Here is a 12,785-nt window from a genome sequence, read left to right as displayed (position 1 = left end):
AGTAACTCCGTAGTAATCAGTCTAGCTTTGTATGGACAAATAAAACTGCTACAATAATCCCTGATGTATACACTGAGTGCTTTAGAAGCTACTGTAATAGGTCTGAAAAGTAATTTGACTGAACGTCTTTTCCAGTCTTTATAAGAAGTCTAATTTTCACAAGTTTAAAGAAATCTCTTTTGATGGAAAACCATTTCCACTTCCACTTCTGTGTTTTAGTTGGAAGTGTAAAATACCCAGGTGAACAATCAAGCAACACCAAAACCCTGAGTGCCATTTATTAATTTGTACAGAATTTTAGTGAAGCTTGTTAGGCCAGTGGTTAAATCATGTTGATTTATGTCACTGTGACTCTGTAATGTCTTCTAGACTGTTTTCTACTTGCTTTGGTAAGTCTTAGGATGAAATGATGGTATTCTTGCCGATATTTAAAGAAAATACTTACATTCATAAACGTGCAAGTAGGCTGCATACAAGGATTTGCATTTGCTCTCACAAAATTGCACATTATATGTGCCTGCAGCAATCAAAAAATGTGTATGAATAGAAAAAAACTATTGTCAGCTAGAGAAAAATAAGATCCTACTCTTTGTTATGCACTATCACTTAGAATCTCTTCCACTGAAATAAAATGATCACTGTTGATTTCATTAGACAAGGGATCAGGATAACACTTGAAATATTCCTCAATTTTCTGTGGCTTTCCTGTAAACATGGTCTCTGCTTGCTTTGCTAGGTCTTTGTTGAAATTCCAGGCTTGCTCAAGCTTGCTGTGTTTTATGCGTCAGCACCACATCTAGGCTACTTCTCTTTTTTTTTTTTTCCTCAAGATAGAGATTCTTGTGTAACAGCCAAAGCTTGGCCTGGGGATGACTTAACTGAATAATAATTATGCTGGCTGGTTAAAAGCATGGAATCAGACCTTAGGTAGGGAATATCAAACTTTTCAGTCCCTTTATATTTGTTCCTTACTTCAACTTGTCTAGTTCTAACAACCGAAAAGAGAGCAGACTTTCAGTTTGGTGCATGCTCTAATAAAATCACACATGTGGAAGTTTTTTTCTGAAATAAATTTAAACATTCAAATTATGACACTTGAAAATGTAATTTCATTATTTCTCACTACACATACTATCTGAATTTTCATGAAAGAGATTATCCTTCTTTAGCTACTTGCTACTTTATAATAAGTTTTATAAAAAAATATGCATATATCATGCTCCTTAAATATCCCAAAGTTATTCACTTTGTTTCTGTTCTCTGAACTGCATCCAAATGTGAATGTTTCTGTCATCTACTTGCCCAGAAGTGACTCCAATATTCCAGGTGCAGTCTCAAAAGAATCATACACAGGGACAACTGTTTACAGCCTATGTGATGCAACAATCCGCCATAGATGGCATCAAAATACAATTATTTCTGATGAATACAGAATTGCAGAGTTTTATCTAACTTAATTACTGTTAATTGTCATTCTGCGCCCACTATTGCTCTATTTTTGGTGCTATTTTTTGTTTCCAGACTTCTGCTTTTATTGAATATCTTTAATTCTGTTCTCCCAAAGTGATTTTCAGGATTTTTTTCTCCATCTGATTAAAAGAAATCTATGCCTCTTTCTCACGTTTTCCAGGCAATTCCAAACTTTGTTATCTTTGTGAACTTCATCAGACTGCTCACATGAAGATGGCATGTATCTGTGGAGAATTGAATTTTAACTACTGATCATATTCTTTCTAAAGGCAGATATTGGGATCAATAAAGGCTATGAAGAAACTGCCTCCAGGTAAAACTGCATAATAACGACATGATGCTCAAATCAGTGGGGACAGAGGTGGAAGACAGTATAGGAAGGGTATGATACAGTAGTGAGATCATTTCTAATTTTAGAAATCTGCAAAGTACTCAATTAGTTGAAGCTTGTAATCCTAATACTACTCTAATCTTAACATTGGTCTGTCTGTCTCCTGGCAGTCTGAGCATGCTTACATACGTATGGAATCAGGCATTAGTGCTACTACAGCTTAGTGTTTCCAGCTTACTATTTTCAGCCTTTAACTATCACCCTTTCTTGAAAGTATAGTCCTGAAGGGGCACAAATGTTATACTCTAAATTCCTGCAAGCAGCTGTTTTCTTCAACAGCACAAATTTTTCTGTAGAGAGCTCCTATGCTATTCTCCAAAAAGCAGAAATTGCATGAAAGAAATCCAATAAACCTAAGCTAAGGCTCATATTCTAGTGATCTCTTATCACATAGTGTCTTTGCCCTCCTATTCATTGTTCCATCTCTGTGGAAAGGAAAGATGGATAAAACACAATTTAGGATATATAGAAGGAATATCCTTTATAAAATTTCCCAAAGGCAGTTATAAATATGTATTTCTCATCACATTCCTCAATAGGTGGCAGTTTGTTTATCTTTTCTTCACTAATGTATCACACTTCTTTTCTTGCAGATGTCAAAACTAAGCCTCTTGGACAACTTTATGTGCTTATTTCTGGGCCCACTTTGGGTTTAGCCACTGTCACAATCCAAAAAGGCCTCTGTGCAGTGACACAGGCACTCTGGAGACATGTATCTGTGATTGTGCTTCCCACACCTGAGAATGCTAATGCTAATGGCACATAGTATTACTTTGAGGCCACCTCCTTTGCTAGTAAAATTGCACTTGATTTTATCGCCACCAGCTGTGACAATTACTTGTTTTTAAAAAGAACATTACAATATATGCGGCTATAAAAGAAATCAGTCAAGCAAAAAAGGAAAATGTGGTTCAGCTTCTTCCTGTCAATGGACTGCTCCCTGGAAAACATTTCTCATGCTTTGAACAGTGGATTTCGTATGCCTAAAGCAAAGAGGTTGCCATCACTTCCTTAGGAGACTACTATACAGATTTTAAACCATTTAATTTTCTAAATAGAGGACACATCTAAATCATATACATTCAGGAATAGGTTTGTATTTATAATATTCTTCTATTCTTCTATCAACTCTTGAAGAAAAAATTTTCATTAAATAGACAATTCTTGAAACTAAACTGACAAACCAATTAGAAGAAAAACAACACTGCTAACTTAAAATTCTACCACAAAAGCACTGTAAAGAATAATGCACCAGCTCAACAGTTCTGGAACTGTATGAAAACCCATAGCTTATTGAAAGTACAGTTCCGACTCTATAAGCAAAACAAGCAGCATGTATTTTTAGGAAGATCCGTTTCCAGAATAGAACCATGAGCTGCACTGTCGCTGGTCAAAACATCAGAATATACCTTGTTTTTTCTAAAAATTACTGGAAGTACATATACATGTTAACTCTACCATTAATGAAATAATTATCTATCACGTTAAAGCAAAAAATATACATTAAAGATAGATTTTTATGGTTAAATTATGCATACTTCATGGTGATTTACATCAGAGCAGTTTTTTTTGCAAAATTTCTTCAGAGACTGCAGTTGTTCACTCATTTTTCACATTTATATACTTCCATTTCATATTTGATGCATAGCTTCAGCTGGGTAAGGAATATATTGTATCTTGCATGATATCAACATTTATAATAAACTTTTCCTTTTTTTTTTTAATGTAGGAGGTGGTGAGGAGGAACTGACTAAAATTTTTCAGGCCAACCCACATTGTCCAGCTCATTTCTATCTGATGCTTTCCCATGAGAGAGTAAATCCCTTTTTGCCAAAAAAAAGGGTTCTGCAAAGCAAGACTGAATGCAAATTCTTCTTCACTTTATGTTTTATTTCCATAGATCTGGTTGTTAAGAGATGAAAACCAGCAATAGGTTAGCTTGTTAAAACACAGAACTCATTACTTAGGCTAAACAACAGTGCAGCTTACCATCCTGTTGATACGAACAAAGTCTTCAGGTTTCTTGGCCCATGGAGGGAGATCAACATCATTCACAACAATTTCATCTTCCCTGATTCCTAGATTATAGCCATTGCTGTTGACAAACATCTCTGGTAGGTAGTAAAACTCTGGAATTAACTCCTAGCAAGAAGAAAACACAAAATGAGACTTCACATTTATACAAAGATGTCAAATGGTGCCGCCAGAATCAGGTTCTGTTGTACACATTAAAGCATTTCGGGGTTTTTTTTCATGTTTCTATGCATTTGTTTAAGAAATTTTATAGTCTGTTTTCTTTTACATATGGTCAAACATATTTGTTATAATGAAATACTCAATTTTTGCTTTTTCCCTATCTGGGATTATGAAAAGCATAACTGTGGAAAAACAACGCATCTCAATAAAGAAGACTTCTTCAGAAAAATAGATACAAGAAACTGTATATTAAGCCTTCAATGCTATAAATGTGCTGGATTTTTTAACCAACATTTAAATAAACTACCTAAAAAGGGGGAAAGATGATGATATTACACTGTATTACTTTCTTAGTAATCATATATTGCATAAGAAAATGTGGCAATCTGATTATCTATGTAAGGAAAAAGAATTTGGGGTGGATGATTTGCTTTTTTTTTCTACTTTAAGAAAAATTTTTAAATAAATTGAGAGGAAAAAAAGTCAGTACAAGAAATGTTGTTAAACCAGAAATACATTCAATTTAAACTGTGAAAGATCAACAACAGAATGGCAAGGATCTGTGGCACTGTATTAGTACAATATAGACAAGTTAAGGTGTGAAGGTTTTTTTCCATTTTCCAAGATACTGAAATAGAAATGCATTTTGAGATAATAAATGTCACCATTTCTTGCTGCTTATTATTTTAGCAGTAAGTATTGAACTGCAACAACACAAATCCTTTAAAGCCCACTCTCTCTTTTCTAACATTAAGATATGGATGAAATTCACTAAAATACAATGTTAAAAGCATTATGGCATTCAGTTGTGTAATATGATCAAAACTGATGACTCAGCACCTGAAATCTGAGTCTCTTTGTGGTCTTTTCAAAAGGCTGCAGATATGTGAAGTGTAAAAAAAAAAAAAATCACTGCAGACACAAACTTCACTAATTAAATCTGATCTGCAACTCCACAGAGAATAAAGCAGTTAAAGCCTAGATAGCCTTGCAAATTAATTAATTTTAAAAAAAAAAAGAATATTTGTGTTACAATTTTTTAGGGAAGCAATTTACTTGCTCCTTTACATAATTTTTTATGTACTACAGTCAGAATAAAGATAAGATTAAAATGCAATGCTAATGAATATCTAACCACTGCAAAATACTAACCAAGTGAGACATGTCTAAGCTTGAATAACTCATTATGAAACCAGTTGTAATTTCAGAAAATCAAAAAAATTTATTATGTCACATGAAGGAAATAAGAAAACCACAGCTAGAGCAAAGATAAACTAAAAGCAATCCTGAATATTCTATAAGTTAAAAAAAAAAAAAATCTTAAGTTTGATTATAGATCTCCAATTTACTCAGAGTATTTCCAGAAGCAAAATTCCCTCTTTTCTCCTAAGCAGAATTCACTAACTCTCAGGTTCTCAAGGAAGCCCTTTGGTTTTCCCTAATGGAACCCAAAGAAAAAATGAACCCTCCTCACAGTTGGATAAAAATTAGACATTAATCTTCCTAGGGCTCAAGAAACTACTACTAACTTGGGACTAAGATCTGGCCATAACCACACATGTGCTATCACACAAATCACTGGCAAGGTAAGAGCATTGGTTAAAGAAAAGAAAAATTCATAAGGACATCAGCATGAAGAAATATTATGTCAAAATTGAATTGAAAGTCAAGATTAAAATGAAACAGAATTCATTAAAGAAAAAAGTGCACAACGTTTACCTTTGTTTTGTAGAAAAGCCTTGAAACCCATACCACTGTTTTTAATTATTACCTTTTTTAATGCAACATGGTAGTGTACTAACCTGTAATGTCAAACAGCAAGTTTTTTATTCCATCAAAGATACATTAACTCTTACAATGTCTTTTTCAATTTTCAGTGTTCTAGGACCTAAATGTGAACTTTTACATCTAATGTCTCTGTAAGATTTGTGCTACTCAGAAATACATTCAGTGTTTAACTGAAATCTACTAACTTCCTGACTTCAGCAGTATCTTGAAACAAAGGCATTTAAGTCACTGGATATTTTTAATGGTATTTCCATTTAGTAATTTTATCTTTGTTGCTATGTGCTTTCAGTATAATTTAATGTTCTCTTGTCTGGTATAGCAGAAAATATAAATAGAAATAAAAGCATGTGATTAAGTTTCTTCGTAAGATTTATTGTATTGTATATGTTTAGTTTGACCTGTCTTATTCCTGTGCTCTGGAAAGTAACCAGTGCCAGGCTTCTAAATCCTCTTCAAATAACACTCTCTCTAGAACCTTGTTTCAGTCACACACCTCCTGGTTTTGGGGCTCTTCTTTTAGTCAAAGTAACAAAGCTAAACATAGTATTAAAAAAAAAATAATAAACCCATTGTGTTATAGTCTAAGAATTCTCTTTGATGTTATTTTTAGTGAAATGTACAATTTTGTTTGCTTATTTGAGTACTTTAGTATGATACTTTAGTATGGATTGAACCATTTCTTGAGATATTAACAATGTTGCACATGACTTTTCCCAGATACTAATATTTTTCCCATACTTTGCATTAACCATTCAGTTTTCTTTGGTAGCATTCCTCTTGCAATTTTGCTATATCCACAATTGATGAGACTAAGAAATCACGACTCTTAAAAGCAGCTCATATAAATCCACTCCCTTCTCATTCTAGAGAATGAATGAGTATATACTAAAACACAGACACATGAAAACTTGTGCACACTGTAAAGCATGAACATTTGGAAAAATCTTCAAAATGTGTACTTAACTGCTTAGAAGCATAGAAAATACAATAGTATGATAGAAAGGTGTGGTTTTGTGTGTTCACTGTCTATTCTGCTATGAAAAAAAATGAAGAATTTGTCTCTTCTACCTCATGCCAATGGCAGGGGCTGGGTGAGGATCGAATGGCCAACACTTCCTTCCCCAAAGTCCCTGAGCATGCTTTGCTAAGAGAAGTACAAGTGGGAAGAACCAGACAGATAAAGGATGGAGACTGGGACATTGCTGGGAAAAGGAAGGGGTAGACAGAAGTGAATCTCAACAGAGATAGCAAGATGACAACTGGGGCCCAGAGAAAATTGCTTTAACCAAGAAGCCGTTGAAAGTTGCAAGAATGAACACAACGAGGAGGGAAAGGGTAACACTAGCAAAGGCTAGAATATTTTCAAAACATATTTACATCTTTGTCAGACAGAGTTTGAGTTTTCTTTGTTTCATAAAGCAGTTTGTGTCAGTTCACATTCTAATAAAGATTATGGCTAGACAGAGACAGCTCTTTCAGTGCTTTTCCTGTTAAGCAGAGAGAACAGATACCTCAAATAACTGTTTCAGAGCAACATTTAAAGAGGAAACCTTGCCTAATCCTCCGTTCCAGAAGAGGTTCAGCTATACTATCTTTCCTGCCCAATATCTGTCTACGTTGTTGTCCCAGAAGTTGAGTGACAGCAACTGCCTAATTTTTCTGAAGAATACTGACTTCAGTATTCTTCATCTGAGGAAGTTTTACCTAACATCTAGCTTCAATCTATCATTACACAACCCAAGACCATTTTTCCTTGTCCTAGCTATCAATCCATCCCAGATACAGTGAGCAAATTACCGGTTTCTCTTTGCATAGTTTATTACATGTTTGGAAAGCATTAGCCTACCAGCTTTACAGCCTTTCAGCTGGTAAAAGTGCAAATCAAGGATAATGATTTTACCTTCTGTATTGTTACATTGCTTAAGCTTTAGTTATGGATGTGTAAAATACGCTTTTAATCTCCCCAAATTAGTTAGTAGAATTATTCCTAAACACTGCACAACTTAATTTACTCCTATGTAAATGTTTTTATCAGCTTCTGTGTTCTTTAGATTAGAGACTAAGATTGCATACTTTTCCTGACAGGTTCTGCTATTTTCCATTCACGTTCATGCACAATTTGCCATACAACATAGCTTACAAATCACCAGCTTCATACTTTAGAAGGTCGTTGTTAAATTCATGTTGAAGACAGAGGTAAAGAAACTCAGAAATTAGCAGAAGAAAAATGTATCTTGGGGATGGTATTTATACCAGGGGATAGGACACAGAGGACCTTCTGTCTCTCAATCTGCTTTCCACTTGACAAACAGAACGGTTGACAAGTAGATCTCTAAAACTCCTGTTGCACCTTCATGAGCACTAGTGGCAAAAGGTCAAGGAAAAGCCAGATCTATGCAAAGAAATGCTTGTTTGAAGTTACCATGATTTTAAGAAGTTTATTTTTCAAGCTATAAATGTTCATGGAAGACAAATCTCTAAATACTTTCTTCCTATACCACAAACATTGAGTCAGCCAGAATAAATCAAGATAGCAAGGAAAACACAAAAAAGAATATAAAAATCTTCCCCAAAAGTTACATCAGTTTGCAGGCACAAAATGAGGGAATGCAAAGAAAAAAGTAACAGAAGATCAATATTTTTTAAAAGTCTGGTACTTTTAAAATATTTACAGACTTGTTAAGATTTTTATATGCACATGGCTGTTGTATGCCATTCACCTGATGTATAATTTTGCAATAACTAATACAATTCAGTAAATTTTACTGGTTTCTTTTCTCTTGCCAAAACATATCAAAGGTTCTAAATAAATCTTTTCTACTATATAACCTGTCGTGGGTAATTTCTTAGAACAATAAATATCTAGAGTTCAAAGAGTTAATAAAAATAAGGATTCTGGTGATCTAAATCTATTTGCAGTAATTTCTGTCTAGTTGTCCTTGACATTTCACAAGCTGGTAACCTCCTCTGCTCCCCTTTCATTCACACTTCTAATAAGACAGGTTAGCTTTCCATCATTTATTAGTCAGCTACCTTTCAAACTGCCTGAGAAGCTTGGCTCTTCTCGGATGAACAACGACGTAGTAAAGCTACTGAGGGGTGTAAAAAAAAAAAGGTAAAATGAATATTATAACAGACATTTCTTGTCTGTAAATGTGATCTCTACTTTATTTTAATAGCTATACTAAAACCCTAAGGTATAGTTAACAGTATTATATGCCTTGTGTCTTCATATAAGAAAACATCCCCAAATGCATTTTCTAATTTACAAGCCTGTGACAAATCCAAGCTGCTGAGAAATTAAACTTTAAAATATGTCTTGAGGTGATGGAGGACCACTATTAACACTATCATAATTGTACACCACTTGCATCAAATCTGACATTTCTGTTTAATATGTTTTGCTAAGGGTATACCATTTTATGGCCTCCCAATGAAATCAAATCCAACCCAGACGTTTTCACTTTTCTAATATAATTCACTTCAAGGTTTTAAAGCTGCCATTTCTTTTTCTTTCTTTCTTTTCCTCCCAAAAAGGTCGATCCCCTGGCATCCATTAATTCCACAAGAGCCTAGTGCTGGGTCAATGAGTCAGTCATGAGTACCTCCATTAACCACGTTAATTCACATGAAGGCACGTTAATGACATTTTGTCAGAGCTACCTTTCTAACTTCTAGATGCACTTTTCACAAAGTAATATAACAAGTTTGAGAGGCATTAGGAAAGATTAGTGCCTGAATGGGAGTTTCTGGGGAAGTCAGTGTTACCAAAAACTGGAGCAAGGGGGAAGTGGAAAGGAAAAAAATGTGAAAGCTGACTGGTCAAGTTATGGTCATTTCCGGGTGACTTGCTTCCTCAAAGGTCACTCCATGAGCATTCATTCTTCCTCCAGCTTGTACTGATTATCTCAAGAGAAGGTCGATGTTGATAAAGGGAGACACAATAAAATAAACGCTGTTATCCAGGTTCTCCCTTGTGTGTTACCACTCTAACATAGCACATACCATATTAATTCTGTTTCATCCACTGTAGAGGAACAAGTTTCTTTGAAAATGAACAGAAAAAGCTCAAACATAAGAGGCTTTTGAGCAATAACCTATCATATGCTACATTTTTCAGAGGTGATGTACCTTTAGCCACAATTCAAGATGTAGCAATTACAGCATGTTTTTCAGAGTGATCAAGCTACTGCCACAGTTCTGTTTTCATTAGCTCAGTGTGAAATAATTTAGTACCACAGGAGACTATGTGTACACAAAAGGAGAGAGGAAAGGAGGGAGGGGAAAGTTAGAAATAGAGAAAATAAGAGAATGCCAAAGATGACACATGCAAGTGAGAAAAAAGGAGACTGACCAACAGAACTGAAGCTTCCTAAATAGATACACATTATTTTGTGTCATGTATTCGGGGGATTTTTTTTTAATTTTAAGGCAGAATTTCTTAAAAGTAGTTCAGATGTTTCTTTAAAACACCACTGAGGCTGAAAAAGAACACTGTTGTGGGAAGTGTCTGCATTGCCTAACAATTTAAATTTACTAGTTAAAACTGACGTACTTCAGAAATTACATAATCACTTAAGAAAAAAGTACCTTATAGTCCTCTTTCTTGAACAACTGATGAAAAAAAGTCATAATAAAGATTTTACTTTTGTAAGAGAATGAATTTTGAAAGGATTTTTTTATATTAGACCTTCCCAATAAAGAATTAAAGCAATTCATGTAATTATTTAATAAAGTACTTGAAAGGAAAACTTGTGGCCATTTTCCAATACATAGTATAGATGAATGTCAGATTAATTCATTACACACGCTGTTTTTAAATTACTTCATAACCTGTGCCACAGTAATTAACGAGATTAGTGAGATCAGAGATTAAATGTACTTAAAGCAGCTCAGATGAATTTCAAATATATGATAAGGAATACATGAATAATGAACACTTGCTATTCCTAATGGTTTTCAAAGTTTGCTGCTTTGATGGACAGGCCTTTTTCCATGCGCCTGATATTTACTATAAAGTCTCAAAAAATCTTTAGGGTGGGAAAACAATTTACAGTGTGTATATTGCGTGGGAATCCACACTGCCAAAGACGCCCATTTGTAACTGTGTGTGCAGCCAGAATATACACAAATATGCAAAACTCTTTCACAGAGAACATATTTTAAGATTTTGTACTCATACGCAACCTCTATACATGTTCTCTTTTGCACACTATCTACTTTCTCGCAGGACTGCTAGATAAATAGTAGAAACTGCCAGACAGAATATGAATTTTTGGATGTTTCACACTCTCATGAGCTGAAGTGTTTCTTTCTGCAAGACAGCAGCTGCTGCTCTTGGAAGAGTAGGCAAAATGAGTAAAGATTTTGAGGGATTTTCTCGGTGGTTCTCAAAACCTTGCTGCTTTTCCAGTCCCTGAAAACTTGATTAAAATCCTTTAAAAGCCTGTAAGACATTCCAAGCAGTAGCACAAATAATCTGGAAAAAAATGCAGTATTTGTAGTATTAATAATAGTTCAGTTTCCCATCCTTTTTGAGAATGAACTCCAAGGCCTCAGGGAAAAGTTGGCCCTGATGTCATGGCATTGAGAAATGTAGTTCATTAAGATCTTAAGCAACAAACAACAGCAACAATTAGCTGCTATACTTATTCTTGATTTATCGCTAAGAAACACAGACTCTACAAATGGAAAGGGCCTAAAGGGTCAACTAGCACATCCTCTTGCCAATTCATGATTGTCCCTGATGTTTTTCCAGTGTTTTGTCAGTCTACATTTCTGAGACTCTCGAGAAATAAGGATTTTACCACTTTCTCTTGTGAGGATATTAAAATTCTGAGAATACTCAATTTCACTTTAACTTTTCATATTCTGTTGGTTAAGTAAGCATTTTTCAGCTCTGATCCCTTTCCTCTGAGGTTTACCTCTTTATTCTCTGACAAAAAACTATTCTCTCTTTCATATATTCCACACTTTTAGATGTTAATTACCCCACACATAAATATTTTTTTCTTTCCATATCCAACTCCTTAAACACATTTGCTGCTTTTCTTATGGTTCCCTCCAGTTTGAGTAGATACTTCCTCTAGTTCTCAGCAAAGAAAAGACTAAGGATTTGCTTTATCCAGCACGAATACATACTAAAAGATGATCAAGGGAATACCCAAAACCTTGTGTTCTCCAAGAACATATGAGCTCTGAAACAAATGACTAATCAGACTGTTTCAGGTTGACTTTAGATGCAGTTAGATATTCTAGTTGTTAAGCTTCAGTCTCACTATAAGCTTTCTGTCATTCTGTTGATCTTCGTTTCGTTGTTAAACTGAATATGAAACAGCAACGCATTGACACACTTTGCTTAGGCTATAGAAGTAGACTTCAGTAGACATTTTAGTAGTGGCTTTGTATTAATATACAATAAATGATTTGATGATGCAATACATTGAATGCTGGTATTAAAAATATTTTTTAAATCTCTCATTTCTAAGTTGTTTTTATTTTTTTATTTAGATAGCTTATGAACTTTGCCTGTTTATTTCAGCATTTCTTAAAGATTCAGTTTATTTTCAAATCTGCTCATTTATGTATTTTTACCTTAAGCTGAATCAACTCATAATAAATAATTTCAAGATTAATTTCTAAACTCACCTTCCCTGTATCTTCATTAATTAACAAAACCATATTTTAAACAGTATTCTTAATCCCTAAAGCATTCCTGCACAAACAGGTCAGGGATTGTCTGGAGAAAATGTTTATTGGCTAACATACCTCATCTGTGCCTCCCATATTAGATTTTCTGTAATGACTTAGCTCCAAGTAGCATTTCTCTTTCTAATGGCATAACAGAAAAGTATACATCTGACTCTGGGGCTCTACAGTAGACTCCTAAATGTATTCAAGAATACTGATTTTACAGTCTTTCCCCTAGTGCAACTTTGAC

General features: G+C 34.4%; 1 protein-coding gene across 15 annotated transcripts in view; it reads right to left on the bottom strand.

Moving 5' to 3' along the window:
• Window positions 1–12,785, bottom strand: part of NBEA (neurobeachin) — a 499,798-nt gene that overhangs the window by 55,435 nt on the left and 431,578 nt on the right. For all 15 annotated transcript variants that reach the window (XR_009818508.1, XM_061993741.1, XM_061993751.1 and 12 more), the window contains one exon: window positions 3,851–4,003. Coding sequence is in view for 14 of the 15 variants with exons in the window: in XM_061993741.1 (XP_061849725.1) it covers window positions 3,851–4,003 (153 nt within the window). In the remaining variant the exon portion in view is untranslated. The remainder of the gene's footprint in view (window positions 1–3,850; window positions 4,004–12,785) is intronic.

This window comes from Colius striatus, chromosome 1 (assembly GCF_028858725.1).
Source record: "Colius striatus isolate bColStr4 chromosome 1, bColStr4.1.hap1, whole genome shotgun sequence".
NCBI classification, from domain to species: Eukaryota; Metazoa; Chordata; class Aves; order Coliiformes; family Coliidae; genus Colius; species Colius striatus.
Note: the sequence above shows the minus strand (reverse complement) of the source record. Positions and strands in the feature narration are given on the sequence as shown.